A 21,228-nucleotide genomic window follows, 5' to 3' on the forward strand; every position below is an offset into this window, starting at 1 on the left:
AAGCAGGTAATGCTCATTCAGACAGTTCTGGTCTCCGAGTGGCCCAGGAGTTGAAGGCTTGAGTGGGAGGTGTGATAAGTTAGCATCAACAGCTTGGATTGTTTACATATGATGAAAAAAAAAATTCTCATCGGCTTTCAATTAAGAATTTCCCCTCTGCTTTTGTTTTATTTTGTTTTTTACAAAGGCACAAAAATAAAAGAAAATTGTGCCAAACCCGGCACGGAGTCTTTGACAATCAAACAAGAGTAGACAGAGTAGACCTATGGAATGGTCCATTTATTTGTTTCACTGCTTGCTACCAGAGTCCCTCTGATAACGAAGGAAAGGGTCTGCTTAGGGAGTGGCTTTCTGGAGAGTGTACATTTCCAGCAGAAACACTGGAAATTTGCTGCTTTCGGGGCCTTCACCAGCTCTCCATTCTAAATACTGGACACAGTGTTACCTCGTGAATACTGTCATACCAGGCTTGGAATTGGATGCAAATTATTATTATTGTTTTGGATGTAAGGAATGGTGACAATGTATTCCTGAATAAATGTCTATCGGTATCTACACACAAATCTGTGCCTTTTAGTATCTGGTGATTGGACATATGTTTCAGCTAAAACTTTACATTTACCTAAGGAAAAGGCCCTTGTAAACTGTAAGAAAAACAAACAATTTTTAGAAATGAAGCTTGGGCCACACAGAAGCGGTGACCTTAGAGACAGAGTCTAAGTCATGGTAATGTTGTTTGCAAGGACAAACTAGTTCTGTATAATGAGGTTATTGACCTGCACTGCTTTAGAGCAGTTTTAAACATGAGGGTGAGGCTCACTGAATCTCAGCCTGCAATGTTAGCTAGAGAAACCAGGACTGATCGATAAATAGCCACCATTACAGGCTCTCAGGAACCTTCATCATAATGGGAGCCATTGTAATTTTGGTCAGGTAGAGAAAATAAGGTAACCTATACCTACCGTCTATTTATCACTGGACTCTCATTTGCAAATGGAAGCCATTGATTAGCCATTGTTTTTGGCTTTCCATTTCTCTCCTCACGTAATAGCCTGCGAATAAATGCGTCCTAGACTTCAAAACGTACGTGAGGAAAGGAAAGAAGTAGAAAGCTTTCTCCCAGGCCTGTTTTTTACCAAAGAGAGAAGCAATTACATGACATTTCACTAAAGATTCTTGACCCAATAAAGTACTAAAGCCCAAATGCCAATTTTCCTCTTTCATACGAAAAGAGTGTAACAGAGAAAAGAAAGGTCATGGACCATATTGTGATTCTTTACAGCTGGTGGAGACAGACAGTATGATGCAGTAGCTTGATTTGAATTAAGCCAAACAATATGAAAAGCATCAAGGCTGGCAAGCAAAGCAATAAAGCCTAAAGAATTTAATCTACCTTGAAGGTGGGACTACTTTCTGTATGGATGGCAGCACACCGGGACAGAAATGAGTCCTTTAACGCAATGACTCGTTAATAGCCTTAAGATCACAATATATAAATAGGATATGTTGATCAAAAAGACAGCTCAGCCTCTGCTGTTGCGGCATGGGCGATATTTCTTTACAAGTTATTTCATTGATTATAAATAGACCACGTCAGTGGCAAATGTACAACAGGGGAAGCATAACCCATTATGAGGTAATGGATATCGCTTCATTACCTTCACTGGCTCAGCGGCTGGTTTTTCCTTGTACAAATGCTGCCCTTTAGACAAAATCCCTTCCACATCCGGCTGTTTAGCTTGAACTGCTACTTCAATTTCCTGGGGAAAAGAACACATACAGTGCAGATGAACTTCACAGTTAGCAATAAAATTACTAAATTTAAATATACCCTTGGAGACTCCACATGTATTGCAGACCAATTTCTGCATGGTACATGGGGGCACACAAAGGTAGCTTTAGCGCCGAGGAAAGAAAGAGAGGCCTTTGGGAAATGTACTAACATTGAAAATATTTATCTGAAATCTTCTCGAATCATATCCTAATACTATTCAATAGAAACACAGACAGTAGCTTTGGTTTTCAAAATCACTCGAATGCAATGAGAAATATGATTTATGAATACGATTAACATGGATAAGTGCTATTGTTAACTTCAGTAATCTCCGTAATCCTAATGTTCATTTTACTTTGCAGACTCCTTATTTTAACAGGATTCTCTTGGGCTTTGGACCCAAAATTTCGTTTCAAAATAAAACCAAATAATTCTTCCCACATCACTGTCAAGATTAAGTTTCTTTCCAAAGAGTAAACACTTAAAGCTCAATGTCAAGGCTTATTAATTATTAAGCAGTCAAATTAAAAAGGCCTTTTGAGGGATGATTTAATTATTAAAAAAAAACTTGTTTGTTTCCCTTAATCTAGAGAAGACTGAAGAAGGACCAAACAAACAAAAACCTCTTTAGATATGAATATAAAGTGTTTTGTTATTGGCCGCTGTCTAGCTCGCTTGAAGAGAGAACAAAAGAAATGTGCATAAATTGAAGCTGAAGGAAGTGAAGTTAAATATTACAGAAGACTTTTTGGATGGAACACTTGTTAAACACCAGGATGGAATATCGATTAATCAATGTCAGGCGTCAGTCAGGGCCTGGGCAATCTTCCCCAGATAGCAACTCCTGATTAACCCATATCTCCCTTCCTCCCTCTCCTACCCTGTCGCCTCCCAGCACTGCTGTGTGTACGTGTCTTCATGTCATTGCTTCCTTTATATACTCTGTTTGTATCTTTTTCTCTCAGCCCATCAGAACAGGGGGTCCTCTGAATCCAAATTACTGTAACTTATATGGCACAGGATGGTGTCTTGCCATGTATGGGTGTTTAGCACACCCTCTTGAAAAGGATTATTTCTTTGGTTCTTATTATAATAAATACCAGTGGAAGGTGGACATTAAGACTAACCCCGTGCATTAACGGGTATGTGTGCAACACACATACTTACACACACACACACACACACACACATGCACACCACCTACAGGAACAATAATTATAGAAGAAATAAAACCTTACAAGAACTTTCTTATGACAAAAATGGAACAACATTCCATGCTCATGGATTAGAAGAATAAATACTGTTAAAATGTCAATACTACCCAAAGCAATCTACACATTCAATGTAATCCCAATCAAAATTGCACCAGCATTCTTCTCAAAGCTAGAACAAGCAATCCTAAAATTTGAATGGAACCAAAAAAGACCCTGAATAGCCAAAGTAATATTGAAGAAGACCAAAGCAGGAGGCATCACAATCCCAGACTTCAACCTCTACTACAAAGCTGTAATCATCAAGACAGCATGGTATTGGCACAAAAACAGACACATAGACCAGTGGAATAGAATAGAGACTCCAGAATTGAACCCACAAATGTATGGCCAACTAATCTTTGACAAAGCAGAAAAGAGTATCCAATGGAAAAAAGACAGTCTCTTTAACAAATGGTGCTGATAGAACTGGACAGTAACATGCAGAAGAATGAAACTAGACCACTTTCTTACACCATACACAACAATAAACTCAAAATGGATGAAGGACCTGAATGTGAAACAGGAAACCATCAAAACCCTAGAGGAAGAAGCAGGAAAAAACCTCTCTAACCTCAGCCACACTAATTTCTTACTTGACACATCTCCAAAGGTAAGGGAATTCAAAGCAAAAATGAACTATTGGGACCTCATGAAGATAAAAAGCTTATGCACTGCAAAGGAAACAACGAAACTAAAAGGCAACCAATGGAATGGGAAAAGATATTTGGAAATGACATATCAGACGAAGGGCTAGTATCCAAATTCTATAAAGAACTCACCAAACTCCACACCCGAAAAACAAATAATCCAGTGAAGAAATGGGCAGAAGACATGAATAGATACTTTTCTAAAGCAGACATCCGGACGGCCAACAGGCGCATGAAAAGATGCTCAAGGTCACTCCTCATCAGGGAAATACAAATCAAAACCACACTGAGATATCACCTCACGCTGGTCAGAGTGGCTAAAATGAACAAATCAAAAGACTATAGATGCTGGCGAGGATGTGGAGAAAGGGGAACCCTCTTGCACTGTTGGTGGGAATGCAAACTGGTACAGTGTCTCTGGAAAACAGTGTGGAGGTTCCTCAGAAAATTAAAAATAGATCTACCCTATGACCCAGCAATAGCACTGCTAGGAATTTACCCAAGGGATACAGGAGTGCTGATGCATAGGGGCACGTGTACCCCAATGTTTAAAGCAGCACTTTCAACAATAGCCAAACTATGGAAAGAGCCTGAATGTCCATCAAGTGATGAATGGGTAAAGAAATTGTGGTTTATATACACAATGGAATACTACTTGGCAATGAGAAAGAATGAACTATGGCCTTTTGTAGCAACGTGCAAGCAAGTGGAGGGTGTTATGCTAAGTGAAATAAGTCATACAGAGAAAGACAGATACCGTATGTTTTCACTCCTATGTGGATCCTGAGAAACTTAACAGAAGACCATGGGGGAGGGGAAGGGGGAAAAAAGTTAGAGAGGGAAGGAGGCAAACCGTAGATTCTTAAAAACTGAGAATAAACTGAAGGTTGATGGAGGGGTGGGAGGGATGGGTGGGTGGGTGATGGGTATTGAGGGATGAGCACTGGGTGTTGTATGGAAACCAATTTGACAATAAATTTCATATTAAAAAAAAGAAACTTAAGTCTCAAGAAAAAAACAGAACTTTCTAACGATAAAAAAACGTTAAAACAATCTTGCAAACTTGTAACAAGTCCAAATTCAGAGCATACTTTGTCAGAATTGGGCATTTCTTCCTTTAAAACTGTTTATAAGTATCTGTCTTTCTCCGTACAACTTATTTCACTGAGAATAACAGTCTCCAGTTCCATCCACGTTGCTACGAAAGGCCAGATTTCATTCTTTCTCATTGCCACATAGTATTCCATTGTGTATATAAACCACAATTTCTTTACCCATTCATCAGTTGATGGATATTTAGACTGTTTCCCTAATTTGGCTATTGTTGTAAGTGCCATATGTTTTCACACCTATGTGGACCCTGAGAAACTTAACAGAAGACCAAGGGGGAGGGGAAGAAAAAAAAGGTAGAGAGGGAGGGAGGCAAACCATAAGAGACTCGAAGAAACTGAGGGTTGATGGGGGGGTGGGGGAGAGGGGAAAGTGGGTGATGGGCATGGAGGAGGGCACCTATTAGGACGAGCACTGCGTGTTGTATGGAGACCAATTTGACAATAAATTTCACATTAAAAAAGGTAAAATAAAAATAAAAATAAACCTCAAAGAAACCCTGTTTATAAGTGCATCCAGTATAAATTCGAGACCTTCAGAAAATGATCACAGGTAGTCAATAATTTTACCAATGGTTTGGGCCTGCAGCCAAATGATGGACACTACCATCTTTCTCTCCCCGCTCCTCTTCTTCGACCCCAAATAAATCGTTCCAAAGATCACAAAGCATTGAGGCTACTCTTCAGGAGGCACGGGCAAATCGAGTTACGAGACTGCCTTTTATATTACAAGGAATTCCCTTCGGCACCAAACACGTTTTAATTCATAAAATTTTCATTGGCAAATGAACAGAAAGAGCGGCAAGGCTGACATTAAGGCCACCCAGATACTACTTTAGAGCTGAATGTGAAGCCAGCGCTTGCTAGATGGACTGAGGAAAAGTTGGCCTGCCTTGTGAAATGTCCCTGTTTTGCACCCGCAGGAGGTAAGATAGCCCCTCTTCAGGCCAGCGAGTTAGCCCCAGATTTAGTCCTCTGATGAATGAGCACTGCAAAGTCACATCATTTCCCTTTATAGAAATGTTTCCTATTAGCATGTCCTTCTCTCATCACTAATGTCATCTCTTCGTCCTTCGATGAAATAATGAAGAGTTTAAGCACTTGGATGAGATGTACCCTTGGTCCTAGAGACACAGAGCAATGGGGAAAGAATCATGGGCAGCTCTCAATTCTTTGCTGTTATGTCTTGGCAATGTTTTGGAAAGCGTGATCTCTAATCACACGCACCTTTGATAAGTCCCTTCAGAAAGAGCATTTTGAAAATAAAACTCTACACTTTCCCTCACGACATTTATATGCAGTGTGAATTTACTAGTGAAAAGGTAGGTCCGTTATTCAGGGTCAAATATTATTGCTGGAAGGGTCAACTATACTAAATCCAATTAAATTCACTTAAAATATTCTTTAGTATATTTTTCTTCAGTTAGTATCAGAAATATACACTATAAGAAGCTGAAAATCATCTTGAAAAATGGAAGTATAAGTGAATTAAACTAAAACATTTTGATATCTACATTTTAAAGCTTGAAACGGAAAAATGGAAAGCAGAGCAAAGCAAACAAATCCCAGCCGAAGCATAGGACTCCGCAAAAGTAAAAAAACGCTGCTAAAATCCTTTGCTGTGCTGAAAATGTCAAGCAACTGCTATAATGATATTAACTGCTATAACAATATTTATAAACCAGAGCTGCTAACAGTTTACTATGTGTCAAACACTGGGTGTTTCATATAGTTTTTCCCTTCCACTTAACAATACTACAAGAAGGTATTATCTAATTTTACAGGCGCTGAAACTGAGCGAGACTGGGTCAATTTTCTGAAACTACATAGTTTGCAAAAGGCAGAGTTGAGACGACAACCAGGAAACGACTACCACTAAACGTCCACTATACCCCTTACTCTTTTGTATGTAGTGTGTGTGTGTGTGTGTGTGTGCGTGTGCTAAAATTGGTAGCCATATTTCTTAATCCCATGTTATTTTTTTTTCTCTTCCTCTTTAACTCTAATACATTTTGCAACATCCTTCCAGGGCATGAGAGAAAATCTGGTCTCTTTCCATAGAAAAGAAATAAATTCTTACACAGCCTTTAAAAAATCACACCAAGGATGTCTCTTTGTGGATTTATGATTGCCAAACTGATGATATCCAGGTCAGAGAATTGGTTTGAGTAAACCTTTTATCTCACAAATGGCCTTACATCTTTGTATGATTTAAGGTAAGGTGAAGGAGGTCACCACTAAAATGGAAACATAGCTAATTATAGCGGCCAGTTTTTCTAAGTAGAAAGTGTTCGACTTGAAAGAACATTCAGACAAGAAAGTCTGCATAGATTTTCCACCAAAAAAAAAAAACAACCCAAAAAACCCCAAACCCCATAACGTCACCTCTAATAATAGCACCTTACCTTTCCATTTAGGTTTTCTCCCCTGCCTTATTCTTAACCAGGAGTTAAGGCCCTTATGATGTGACCAGAGTTTTATTTTCATCATTTCACAGTATTGGCGGTTCACTACAATCTCACACATAATTTTAAGAAAATAATCTGTATTGATTAGAGAATAGGGAGTAATCCTTCCTTAATAGTCACTAGGACAAGATCATGGTGTATTCTGAAATCCAGCCCTGATGAGTTTTCCAAATGGAGTGACTTTCTAAGCATTTTCAGTCTTAGTTATTCCATAGGAAACTATATTACTATTACTGGGAGTTGTTGGTTTGACAAGCAGCGAATCAAAGGTTAGTGAAGAAAAAAGACAAACAACACCTGTGAGGGTGAAAGTAGCTATTCCAATGCAAATTAATGCATGCCTACATTTCCTACAAGTTGATTCATTTAATACTATATTTCTAATTTAATATTAAGATGGTTATGTGCACTTGCTCTGTTTTTTTAACTGGAAATTTAGCTCTAAGGAAAGTATAACAGAAAGACATTTTTCCTTGTTTTATGTTTTTATTTTTAATTGTGTCTCCATCATTTTACCTAGTGTTAAGCTTAGAATGTGTGAATATGTGTATATGTATGTATGATTGGTATATTGATATATACACATATATATAATCACAATATAAGGAGGATATACACAGCCTTTTCACATATATTCCAACATTCATTCATTATTTGTTCATTTGACGAACATTATTGAATATTTACTATATTTCAAAGTCTTGGCTATGAAGCGTGAATACTACGAGGCATGAGGTAGTCCCTTGTGAAAGACAAAGACAATCACATATGAAATTTAGAATGCAACAGGCATAAGAGCCAGCAAAGTGCAATTTACACTGGGGCACAGAGAAGGAACTGGTGAGTTCTGTGCTCAAGGGGCAACAAGAGGGTAGGGGCAGGCCTCACAGGGGAAAAAGGGCTGTAGCAAAGGCTTGGAAGCGAGACAGTGCACGCACCTGTGTGACAAAAGGATGGATGGTATAAAGCACTTGCAAGAAGGAATCTGGGATATGCAAAGACAGGAACCAGAGGCAGCATGGTGATCCCATGTGGAGGAGTGGAAAGAAATGGTACGGGAGTAGAAGGCAAGAGCCAGAGGAAAGAAGCATCTCTTATGCTACCCTCAGAAGCTTAGTGGAGAACCCACAAAAGGGTTTTAAATAAGGGAATTACACTTTGCGTTTGAATTGATGTTCTAAAAATGAATGTATATGAATATATGAATAGATGGATAAGATCTACTACTAATGCATGGCTTTTAATTCACATAAGCTGGTATGAATGAGACATGTATGCCGCTTGTGAAGAAAAAAGAAACTCAAGAGAAAAATGACAAGTTTTTCCTTAGCAAACTTAAGTAACCATTCCCTTAGTTTTCTAATTTATAAAGAGCATTTCCTGCCATTTGGCTATTTTTGTGAATCCTCACAATCGACAAGTTTTCTATCAACTCTAAGATATCATGGATTCTAAGGACCACTGTTACTTTATAAACTGCTACAAAAGCTAAAAAATTACACTTTGTAGATTCTACTATGAGATACATCTCAATTTCAGAGAAGTGAAAATGTAAAAAAAAAATGCATTCGGGGGATCAACAAAATTCTAAGATGTTTCTGAATACCATGATCGGTTTATTACTTCATTATTATCCATTGCCTCTGTAAACATGGCTCCTCTGCCAGTGAATACGTTTTCCTCCCCATTGACTTTGGTCTTTACCATGTGCCTTACTCCAATCAATGAACTATGACCAAAAGAGACTGTATGACAGCTCCGATCTGAGTCTTTAAAGACAATTCAAGATTAAGTAGTACCCCTAGTTCCTGTCCTCTACCATGAAAGAATACTGCATCATATAAGAGTTGGTATTTCCAGCCTGGGTTTCGTAATAAGAAGACATTTGGAGCAGATCTAAAGTTCATAATGAGAAAACCTGAATGTGATCCATAGTGTGGAGTAAATATGCAGCTATTCCTCAGACCCGTGAGTGAGTAATAAATGTTTGTTGTCACAAAACACTGAGATTTGGGGGCTATTTGTTACTGCAGCAAGAGCTAACAATTACAACAGTATGGTGAAACAGACAAACAAACAAACAGTATATGGGTTCTTGGGATGAAAAACCAAAGTAAGCCTTTAAAATAAATGTACCCTGGTCATATATTTCGACTGCACCATCTCTCATTCCACATACAAACTGTTTGCTAAAAAGGATAGCAAGAAACGAAAAATGAAATGGAATCAATATTGTGTTAGAGCCTGACTTCTCCGGCCTAGATTGTCAGGCAGACTCTGACAGATGAAGGCTGATGGATAGAAAAACACAACATTGGGCAGTTGCCTTTCTTTCTCTTTCCCCTCGTACTGGGTGACTGTTCTTTTATTTATCTACAATTAGGTTTGCTAGACCACAGCAACGCGGCTGTCAAGCACGTGCCAAGCTGATTGACAAAGAATGACAGGTTCTCTCTTTCCATTCTGAGCTAATCAAGGGCAGCCCACCAAAGGGAGCCTTGTTTTTCTGGTTTAGAGATTTATGGATTTCAAAAATAATCTGTCCAAATATACAAAGTATGATGCAGTATTGATTTTTCAAAGTGCCGAACGTTATGAAACTAAGAAGATATAATCTACCAAGGTACATACGTGGAACGTTCAAGGCCAATAAAAGAGTAGAGATAGGTGTGACCATCAAGTAATAAGACTGACATCCAGAAGCCCTCCACTCAGGACGAAGGGGTTTCAGAGTCTTTTGGGAAGACTTATTCTGACAAAAGAAATCTTACCCACAAATCCCTAACGTGTTAATTCATTCAGTAAATATTTACTGAATCTTCGAACACCTATTTTGTTATAAATAGCTTAAGCAGTGGATATTTAACAGTCACTAAAACAGACACTATTTTCCTGTTCACGTGAGGCTTGTCTTCTAATGGGGATGGTGGACAATAAAATACAAATTATGGCCCATCAGACGGTAAAAAGCGCTAAAGAGGAAAAAAAACCAAAACTTTAAGTGGAGATAGATGTCTGTGTGGGGTAAGGAAGGATGGGAGGGGGGTATCTGAGAAACTGCTTCCAGGGAAAACCTCACTGAGAAGGTGATTATTTGAATAAATATGAGTTAGAAGTGAAAGAAGAAATCGAGCGGCTCCCTCAGGGAAGCACAATCCACACAGAGGAAACGGCGAGTGCAAAGGCCCTGGGGTGGCAATGTGTCTGGCCTGTTCAACAAAAAAATAAGGGAGCCTGGGTGAGTGGAGCCGAGGAAGCAAGGGGAGAGGAGCAGGACAGAGGCCTGAGAGGCTGGGAAGGATAAGGCCCTGCAGGGCAACTGCATGAGGACTTTGGCACTTACTCTGTGGGAGATTAGGAAACATAGGAGGGTCTTCAGTAGAGGAGTGATGTGATCGGACATATTTTTTAACATATCATTCTGACTGCTGTGTTAAGATTAAACCAAAGGGATGGAGAAAAGAGACCATAGTTTCCAAGCAAATTTCCAAGGGAGTTAGTTAAAGCCACATTGCTTGGAAGGAAGTACTTGTTTGTGGAAACCCGATACACTTATTCTGAAAATCTTTACACATACAGTTTTAAAATGAGGACTAAATCTCTCTGATCTGGTTAAAGCAGTACTTTAACCAGACTCATTTCTTGAGAGTGGCACTCCCCGGGTTTTACCAGGTTCCAAAGTCCTTAGTGGTAAAGACTGTGGGCTCTTAGGCCCAGCTATATAAGTTCTGATCCTGGCATGAGTTGATTATTTTCAACAGACACCATATGGCCCATAAATCCCAAAATATTCTAAAACCTTGGCTATCTGATCCCTTAGAGAAAAAAGTTAGCCAACCACTGATGTAGAGAAATGGTTAGGTTTGGGATTTGCGACTCTAAAAACCTTCAGGTGCACAGAAAAATTATATGGGTAGTTATTTTTAAAGATAAAACATGAGAAACATATTTTGCCTTTTATCTCCTCATACAGACTCATAGAGATAGTCAAACAATTTACAGTTATACTTTGGAGCAGGGCTCAACAAACATTTTCTAGAAGGGGCCAGACAGTAAATACTTAGGCTTCCCAGGCCATATGGTGCCTGTCCTACCTGAATTCTGCCAGTGCAGCGTGAAAGCAAACATAGGTAATGTAAACAAATGAGCATGATCGTGTTCCAATAACACTTTGTGTACAAAAACAGGTGGTGGACTGAATGTGTCCATTGCACTATCGCTTGCTGACTCCTGCTTTAGTGTATTGTACTACAGGGTTGTTGGAAGGAATCAGATCAGGGACGAGATCATCTGGGTTCTAGGCTTTGTGATTCATGAGTTGGGGCAAGTCACTTAAATTCCCTGAGTTTTAGTATCCTGAGTTATAAAATGAGTTAGAACTATAGATAGGATTACAGAGCATTTTGCCCCTGTGCATGAAAAGTTGACCTTTGAAGAACTTTCTAGCTGTTTTTTATGTGGAAGCTTGTAAATTTCTACGTGGAAGCAGGTAAATTACACCTGGCTTAGGATTCTACTTTTGAACTACCAATGTCTACCGGAAAGCCATACTTTTGGGGATCCCCTAAGCCGAGTGACTCTTATAACTGAAAATGTACCGTTCATGGATCTTGGAAACTCTATCTATGTCATAAGACATTGGCTCCTGGGGCACATTAAACTTCTAGGTCAGAGTTGACCCAGCAGCTCCCTGTGCGTCTCCTTTCTTTACACCTGATCTGTCATCTGGGAGTGGGCAGAGGCTGCAAAAAAGAAAAAGACAAAAAAAAAAAAAAAAAACAAAAACACCTCTTGGAAAGCTCTGTGAAAGCTGCACAAACTGCTGTGAATTGTAATCCTGATCCTGCCTTTCTGGGGGGCTGTTTCTCTGTTCCTGTTCCTTGTGAAGTGAATTTGAAGCTGAATGTGGCTAACAGTAACCGCATTCAGTTGCAACCAGCAAGACTCACTGATGGGCTTTATAATACTCATGTCTAGGACCCGCATTTTATTGTCACAAATTAACTGCTCTCAAATTGAGACACATTTGATAAATGATGGTGCGTCATAGTCTAACTGACAGCACCTCTTTCTTAGTGACAGATAAAATAATGGTACATATTCTAATCAATGGTGTGTTCGAAGCAGTGAAATATGGCATGTGACTGGGATATTCATAGTAGGTCAGGATCAAATGATTTAGTATGTGCAAAGGTAATACTAACTGCTAACATTTATTGAGAATTTACTAAGTACAAACATTGCGCTCTGCACTTAACATAAATCATCCTAATTAATCTCACTCAATCTCCACCGCAGAGCCTTTCACCACACATTACTGTCATTTATTCAGATAAAAAAAAAAAAAAAACAGAGTCACAAGAGGTGAGGATACTTGCCTAAGGCGCAGGCTAACAAATGGTAGATATAAGATTTGAACCCTGGTCTGTCTGACCCATGTCCTGAATACTTAATTATGATACTATATGTTCCCTGAATTTAAGTATAATCCATATATACAGTTAGATTTTCTTTGCAAAATCACAGGGTTTGGAACCAGAACAAAATATTTTTGACTAATGTATGATTTTGGTTTAAATTAGGGTTTTCCAACCTCAGCACTACTGACATTTTGGCCTGAATAGTTATTTGTTGTAGGGAGCTGCCCTTCTATTATAGGATGTTTTACGGCATCCCTGGTCCCGATTCACAAGACGCCAGGAGCACTCCCAGCTCTTCCAGACGTGAGAACCAAAAAATCTCCAGACATTGACAAACTCCCCTGGAGTACATGAAATAGTGTGATTTAATGTAAGTGTCCTTTCTCTCCTCTTTCTCGTATGGAATGCTGTCTGTAATGGCATCTTTTATACGTATTTGTTCAGATGCACTAGTATTCACACTATGACTTTGAAACCACATTTGAATGCGGTTTGGATGAACTCTAAAAGTGTAGGTTTCAGTTTCTGGCTGAATTATTCCTAGGAATACTCCTTCAAATACCCACATGGATCAAGGAACACGGTGGATTCTATGGAATACAGAGGCATATGAGACCTTGCATTTCACATTCACCTTGGCCATAATACCTGCATTATTTTAAACTGATATAGCACAATGCTAAATTACTATCCACGTGGTCACTGGACATAGGTCTTGAAGTCTGGATAGTTTTCTCAATGTAAGTATTATTCAACACCAGGACTTGCTTTTTAAAATATAAAATAGGGGCACCTGGGTGGCTCAGTCAGTTAGCATTTGACTCTTGCTTTTGGCTCAGGCCACGATCTCACGGTGTGTGGGATCAAACCCTGCACTGGGCTCTGTGCTGACAGCGCTGAGCCTGCTTGGGATTCTCTCTCTCAATCTCTCTCTCTGCCCCTCCTCCACCCGTGCTCGCTCTCTCTCTCTCTCTCTCTCTCTCAAAAAAAAAAAAAAATATATATATATATAATAGCAGTTAGGGTAATTTTCAATAAAAGCAAAGAGTAATTCAGTACACCTGAAACTAATACAATATTGTAGGTCAACCACATTTCAGTAATAAAAAAGAACATTAAAAAAGAAAAAACTAATTCAACTCTGACTTCATGATTGACGCACTTCAAATAAAATTAAAGATGCTTTGTTGTTTTTTTTTTTTACTACTAAGTGCTATACCAAAATTAGAGTTATTATCTAAAACAGCTCTTTCTAAATTCTTCCATAAGCACAAGCAATCAAAAGGATAACTGAATTAAACTTGGGTTTAAAAAAATATCAACAAGAAAGTCTGAGGTTTCTCTTAGGAATAGCCTTTCCTTAAACATGTATGAAAAACAAAGCAAACAGGAGGGTTTCTGAAATCAAGGAAAGAAACCCATGACGGAATAAAGCCCCTTCTTTGGTTCACACAACATGTCAGTTTTCATCTTGAGTCCCAGGTTTACGTTCAGCCTGCCAAACATGACCTCTAGCACTCTAGGTGAACATTTTCATCGGTCTCCTACAAAGTCAACGATAAGGTTTTGGATGAGGAATTGTGAACCTGTATTTCAGATGCACATAACTGTTCGAATCCCGAATATACAGAGAACTCATATTAATTTCTAAGAGAAAGCAAACAACCCGATTGAAAAGTGGGCAAAGTATTTGAAGAGTCAACTCACAGAAGGAAAAATCTGAATGACCAACAAACATGAAAAGTTGTTTCACCAGGGACATGCAAATTCAAATACTAAATTCATGTCATTTCCTGCTGCTGGTGGAAAGCAATTTACAATATGTAATAAAGCAGTTCTACTTCTAGGTATTGTCACATGGGTTCATGAGGAGACCGGCAAACAATGTTCTTTCGGCTTTGTTTACATTAGTAAAAAACTAGAAACAACCTAATGATCATTCATTTCTAATCTTATAACCCTATTGATGGTTTTGTTCTTATTCAAATCACAAATACCTTTAACTGGTCACTTCTCTTTTCTAAATCTACTTTAAATGATTGTTATTTTGTATGGTGTCCAAAATTTCATCTCACTTAGTCATGAGCAATGTTAATGCTTCTATTCATAACTGAACCACTGAAGATATTAAAGATAATAGAGATAATACTGTCTTTAATAAATCTTACTTCAGCTATAATGGCACACACAGTATAATATCTCAGATAACATCTGCTTACTTTTGAGATCCACTAATACTTATTACTATGCTAATACTAGAAGATATATTGTAATAAACGTTAGCATGAGTTATTAATTTTGTGTTCCTTATCACCTACTTCATCAGATAATTTAAAAGACAGAGATGCCTATCTATCCACATTTTCTCTACATGTTATTCACAGAAGTTTTCTCAAATCAATCTTGAAAATCAGTAGTATGCCCACATGGTTTTGTGATTTCATAGGTCAATAAGTAGAATTTTTGTTGTATCCTATACATTCTAGTGAGTGCTACCATATTTTTTGCCTTTTGAATGTTTAATGGTTATTAATTTTAAGAAAATCAGTATCATTATAATGACCAGCATGCTACATAACCAGTTATTATAAATGCAGTTTGAGTTAACCTTAAAATTAAAATGACTAATGGGATGCCTGGGTGGCTTAGTCGGTTAAGCGTCTGACTTCGGCTCAGGTCATGATCTCAAAGTTCATGAGTTTGAGCCCTGCATCAGGATCTGTGCTGTGAAGTCAGAGCCTAGAGTCTGCTTCAGATTCTGTGTCTCCCTCCCTCGCTGCCATCGCCCACCTTCAAAAATAAATAAACATTAAAAAAACTTAAATGATTAAAACTATTATTAAAACACTATAAGTTAAAGAATTATGGGTGCTTTTATTGACTATATACTTTGTGCCTTCTTAGGATCAGTAATTGCTGAATATTCATTATGTCCAGAGGAGGTAACGAGGTATTCAGAAGTTGGAAGCTATGGCTTCAGAAGTATTATATATGCCATCTCTAAGTTTTTAATATATTGATCTGTTTATTGAAATCACTGAAATGACATAGCAACGTAAATACATTTACAATGGGTGATAATTTAAGTGGTTAATGTACAACTAATGTGTCTGTTTTTCAAAACACAGATCTGATACATATCCGAGGATTTAGTATCTTTCATAATATATATAATTCCATGTGCTATTCATATTATATATACATATATTCCATATATATTATATATACATATATTCCATAATACATATATAATATATATTATAAAATATATATTATATCATATTATATTATATTACAAAATATATATAAATATATATATATTTCCTATATATGAATGATTGAGCCCAGACACATCACTGCCCTCAAGGGAGAGCCAGAAAGAGTGAGAGAAAGGTATGACAAGAACAGCAGGTATGTGGCAATTTGGAAGTATTTGGAATACAAAGGTGATTTCTAAGTCAACTACAGCTAACTACAGTAGTAACATCACCTAACTTTGTCTATTAGGTGATAGGAGGACTTTTACAACGTAGAATTATACCTGTTAATTAGATTTATAATACACTCTTATTTTCAATGCCATATAATTTAATATCAGTGAAATCTTAATGTAGAGAAGTGCATAGTTAAGAAAAAATATCACTATGGCGTTTCTAAGCAAGCCTAGTGCACAAAATTTGCTTACATGTTCAATGGGAAGAATCATGTGACTTGTGATGTATTTCCCCATTACCACCATCTAACTTTACTCTGAATTTGAATATTTCAAGTATTCCTTAAAACTCTATTTTGAGAATGTTACAGAATTTCATCAGAAACGTTCAGCTCTAAATTAATTTCCACCAATCATTCTGGTAATTTTTTTTGACTCTCAAATATGAGCAGAAGTTTCTATAAACTTATGGGATGGAAATTGAATAGTAAAACAGCTTTATTTAAAATAAGTATTCCTGAAAGCGTTATTTTTGGTGCTAAATGATTTTTCTCCTTCCCTGTGTTTATCTTTTCTTCTCCTTTTAAAATAAAATCACAAAGATTATGGCCGTAGGTTCTCTTTTTTTAAATTTTTTCCCACAGCAACTGATACAATGTTCTGTGAAAAACAAGTCCATATCCTCCCCCACCCCCATAAAAAAAGGGTATTGAGTGGCTTTATGTTGCTATAACTTCTTGGCAGTCATCCTTACCCGTAATGATAGGCACATTTGCTTTTAGAGATGTCATAATTATATATTTAGAATTCTAAGTGCTCTTCAGTGGAAGTCACTTATTTAAGGACTCCTTTAGCAACCAGTACAGTTTAATGAGCAGAGCACAGCATTTTCTGATGAAAATACAAATTCACAGTTATGAGGTCAGGAGGGTAGGTATCAGGCAGACAAGGGGCATTGGTGCAGAGACCAGAGAGTCAGGAGAGTACAGAGACCTGCAGGGGGACTGAAGGTCATGTACCCCAGGTAATTTTATTTCACCTATCCATCCAGATGCCATGCTAGAGAGGAGCAAGAGGAGAGCTAGGGAGTTTGAAAGACTGGCGATTTATTCAAGAGACTGGTAAACTCATATGAAGAGACTGGTACAAGTGTTTCTGACTGAGATCCTTTTTTCTCACTACTCAACATGGGAGAAATGTATGAAGATCAGTGAGGAATAAATAAAGTTGCATTTGTGTAATTGAATATATGACCCTAAGTTATTTATATCGTTTATATAATTCTTCCTGCATATTTATTATATTTATGACTATGTTTTTCAAAGTCTAGTTCCTAGACTGGCAGTGTGAGTATCACCAGGAAACTGTATTTTAACAAGATCCTTAGCTTATTCCACCCACCTTAAAGTTTGAGAAGCATGGTCCTAGATAGTGTGTACTAGCATTTAGAATCGATAAAAGTTAACCCTAGAATTTTAACTCATTTCCATACTTACCTTATGGATATAACACGTACCTTTCAATGACACACCTTTATGAGTAAACAGCTTCATGGATATATAGCTTTTGGAATCAGACAAGAAAGGTGGTTCTACTTTTTTTTTAAGTTATTAGAAAAATGGTACCGTTTTGAGTATTCTAAATTGCAAGTGCACAACATTTCTGAATTATCTGAAATCTCAGCCTGCTATTTTCTACCAATACCCACCGCCACCAAGGGTGGTAACTTCCATGTTCAGAACCTTTCTCATTTAACTTCCATGGATTCTACCCTGTGTTCTGTCTGCCAAATAAGCCATCCCTCGGACAATATAGTTGGTAAACCAGGTGGTCCATTCATTAACTTAAACAGAAGTTGTTGTTGTTGTTGTTGTTGTTGTTGTTGTTGTTGTTTTCAATATATGAAATGTATTGTCAAACTGGTTTCCATACAACACCCAGTGCTCATCCCAAAAGGTGCCCTCCTCAATACCCATCCCCCACCCTTCTCTCCCTCCCACCCCCCATCAACAGAAGTTGTTTGAAAATGAATGGAAGTGTCCCCATCTTTCTCCTCCACACATACCCAGAAAGGGATGGCATCCATATGCAGAGCACAGCTTTCTTTTGAAGGATATTAAGAAATAAGGATAACATTGCTTCCGATGTTCTCATACAACCTACTCCAACGTACCATTATGTAAACTTGCTTTTAACAGAACAAAGATTTGCTTTTAACAGAGAACAAGACTGGTAAGTCAAAAATTACAATTGTAGTTCAGTAAAACATGATTTCAAGAAAATATAAAAACGAGTTAGGGTGACAAAATATTTGGAGCAGTAGAACGATCAAGTAAAGGAGGGGTCTGCTTTCTGAGGAGATGGTATCATACTGGTGAATGGAAGATGACAGTGGGAACCATTTAATTCCTATTGGGTCTCTTGCAGGTCAAGAGACCTGCAAGGTCAAGAGGTCTTTGTCTGACTACAAAGAATAAAACAAATAGCAATGAGGGGACCTGGTGCCCAGGATGAGCAAAGAGATTACAAAGTCCCCAGCTCCTCAGAACGAACTCTCTCCATCTAGATCAATGATATCTTAGGACACTAATAAAAGCTGGCAAGTCAAGTGGAGAACCTCCGTGGGTGGTCTGGAAGATTGGAAAAGTGCAGTTTTGTTTTCACAAAGAAAAAAGGCATGTGGGAATGAAATTTTAAGCTTCCAAATAGTTATTTAAGACTTGGCTGAAAGGTGCAATGAAGGGAGAGACTACAAGTTTTCTTCCTCTAATGAGTATTTTCAAAGAATGAGAGTCAGTTGACATAGGGGATCTGGAAAGACACATTGTGTCACAGCCATTCCATACTTGTTAGATTGACAGAAAAAGAAAGCAAATATTAACATACCTGTTCCCAGTTTTTAACCAAATTAAATCTGTGTTTATTCTATAATTTGTCATCATGTTCAGTTTCTGTACAGGACTGTTTGCTAAGGCAGGCAAAGATCATTCCCATAAAATTAAAGGTTTGCTTTAATATTTTCAGGTTATAACCTTAAGGCTAGAATCTATTTGTCATAAGAAACATTCATTAGGATACTTGTTGTAAAGAAAACGTGTTTCTACTTCAAGTTGTAGGCTGTATTTGTCTCCATAAGAAAAAGACAAACAACTTATTAGGAAAAAAACTGACAATGAATGAAACAAATGGTGAATGAGAAAGAAAATATAAAGGATTCCATAACATTCTTTGATCCTGAAAAAAAATTCATCCTCACTCAAAAGAAGAATACAAATTAAAATTACAGTGACATGTCAACTTTTTCTAGCTTAGCGAAGATCATACAGGTTGACGACACACTGAGTTGCAAAGGTGTGTGGAAAAAACTCCTTCATATTACCAGCTGGAGGGCTCTATGAGGTACAATGTGGCCATTTTTTGCTAAAATAACAACTGTTGTCTTGACCCAGACATTTTATTTCTAAGAACTTATCCTATGGATATACTTGCAATGTGTGAGATTACATGAGCATAAAGTGCTACACTGTCATCTTGTAGCGGGAACAAAGCCTGAAAACAAAACAAAACAAAATGTTCATTTACTGGAATGTTGGTTGAATAAATTACGGTGCATCCTTCGGATACAAATGTATGCAAATGGAAAAAAAATGAGAACGTTCTTAAGGTGCTAATATAGAAAATAATTGTCCGTATATGTCATTAAGTGAAAAAAAAACATGATGCAGGAACAGTATTTACAGTATCCTACAATATTTGTTTTAAGAAGATAGGAATAGGAAGAAAACAAACACAAATGCACACACACTCACATCCTATCTTTGGAGTGCCATCAAACAAACTGATAACCTTGCCAGCCGACGGGGAGAGAAACTAGGTGGCTGAAAGATGGAGAAGCAAGGGAGTATTTACTCCCTTTTATGCTTTGCATTTTGTACCACAAAAAGGCACTAGCTTTTCAATGAACAAATAAAATAACTTACACTTTCAAAGTGTGCCACGGGAGGATGAATTTATTCTCAACTTTGGAGTAATTAACCCAGCATGACCTTATGACAGACTACTAATTTATTCTGTATAAAAGGAAGCTGTAGGTTCTCTTAAAATGAGGAATAAAAAATAAAATGATAACTAAATGAAAACAAGTTTTCCAAAACAATGGTTACCCATACCACATGCCAAACGATGCGATAATTTGTATTACATTCTATTATACCCTGTGCTATCTTACTGTATTTCATTTCACTCGCTAAATGGATTTCATAACTCAACAATAGGTCACCAGCAACAACTTGAAAAAGAGTTGTCTAAATTATCTCCTCTTCTTTATCCCTACGTCCAAAGGTGTCATACAGGATCATGTTGCTCCTCAACTAATTCAGTAAGCTCCTGACCAGCCCTCCTTTTTGAGCACTACACTCCCCCAATTTGGGAGTTTGCAAGTTACCTCTCTTTAGTGATTCCCACGTCTCTCCAAGATATCGACTGGTTCCTTGAAGCAGCATAGAAGCCTCACCAAAACCAGGCTGCACTTCAACATCACTAAATTTGTTTTTATTCCCACATTTCATGTGATTAATCACTTCCATATCTTTGCTCTTGGTGTCTCTTCTCTCTAGAATCCTTTTCCTTCCCCTCATGCACCGTTCACTTTGTCAATTTCTACTCATCTTTTAAAGATACAGATCAGGCACCATATCCTCCAGGAAGCTGTCTTGAGATCAGAGTTCCCAAACTATATTAAGTGAAAGTATCTTCTGGAAAGCTTGTTATAGCACAGGTTCTCGAGGTTCACTCCCATCTATTCTGATTCTGAAGGTCTAAGGAGAAGCTCAAATATCTTCATTTCTTTTTTTTTAAGTTTATTTATTTATTTTAAGAGAGAGAAAGAAAGAAAGAGTAGGGGAAAGACAGAGAAAGAGGGGGAAGAGAGAATCACAAGCAATCTTCACACTGTCAGTGAAGAGCCCAATGTGGGGCTTGACCTCACGAACCACGAGATCATGACCTGACCCAAAATCAAGAGTTGAATGGTTAACTGACAGAGCCACCAAGGCACCCCAGGATTTGAATTTCTAACAAGCTTCTAGGTGATGCTGCTGGTCTTGGGACAACACTTTAGTAGCT

The 21,228-nt window shown here is 37.8% G+C and overlaps 1 protein-coding gene across 16 annotated transcripts in view; it reads right to left on the reverse strand.

The window, feature by feature from the left end:
* The window catches only part of DMD (dystrophin), a 2,092,562-nt gene that overhangs the window by 678,645 nt on the left and 1,392,689 nt on the right, over window positions 1-21,228 (reverse strand). For all 16 annotated transcript variants that reach the window (XM_053201917.1, XM_053201921.1, XM_053201923.1 and 13 more), the window contains one exon: window positions 1,659-1,760. In XM_053201917.1, coding sequence (XP_053057892.1) covers window positions 1,659-1,760 — 102 coding nt within the window. The remainder of the gene's footprint in view (window positions 1-1,658; window positions 1,761-21,228) is intronic.

Source organism: Acinonyx jubatus, chromosome X (genome assembly GCF_027475565.1).
Source record: "Acinonyx jubatus isolate Ajub_Pintada_27869175 chromosome X, VMU_Ajub_asm_v1.0, whole genome shotgun sequence".
In the NCBI taxonomy this organism is placed as follows: domain Eukaryota; kingdom Metazoa; phylum Chordata; class Mammalia; order Carnivora; family Felidae; genus Acinonyx; species Acinonyx jubatus.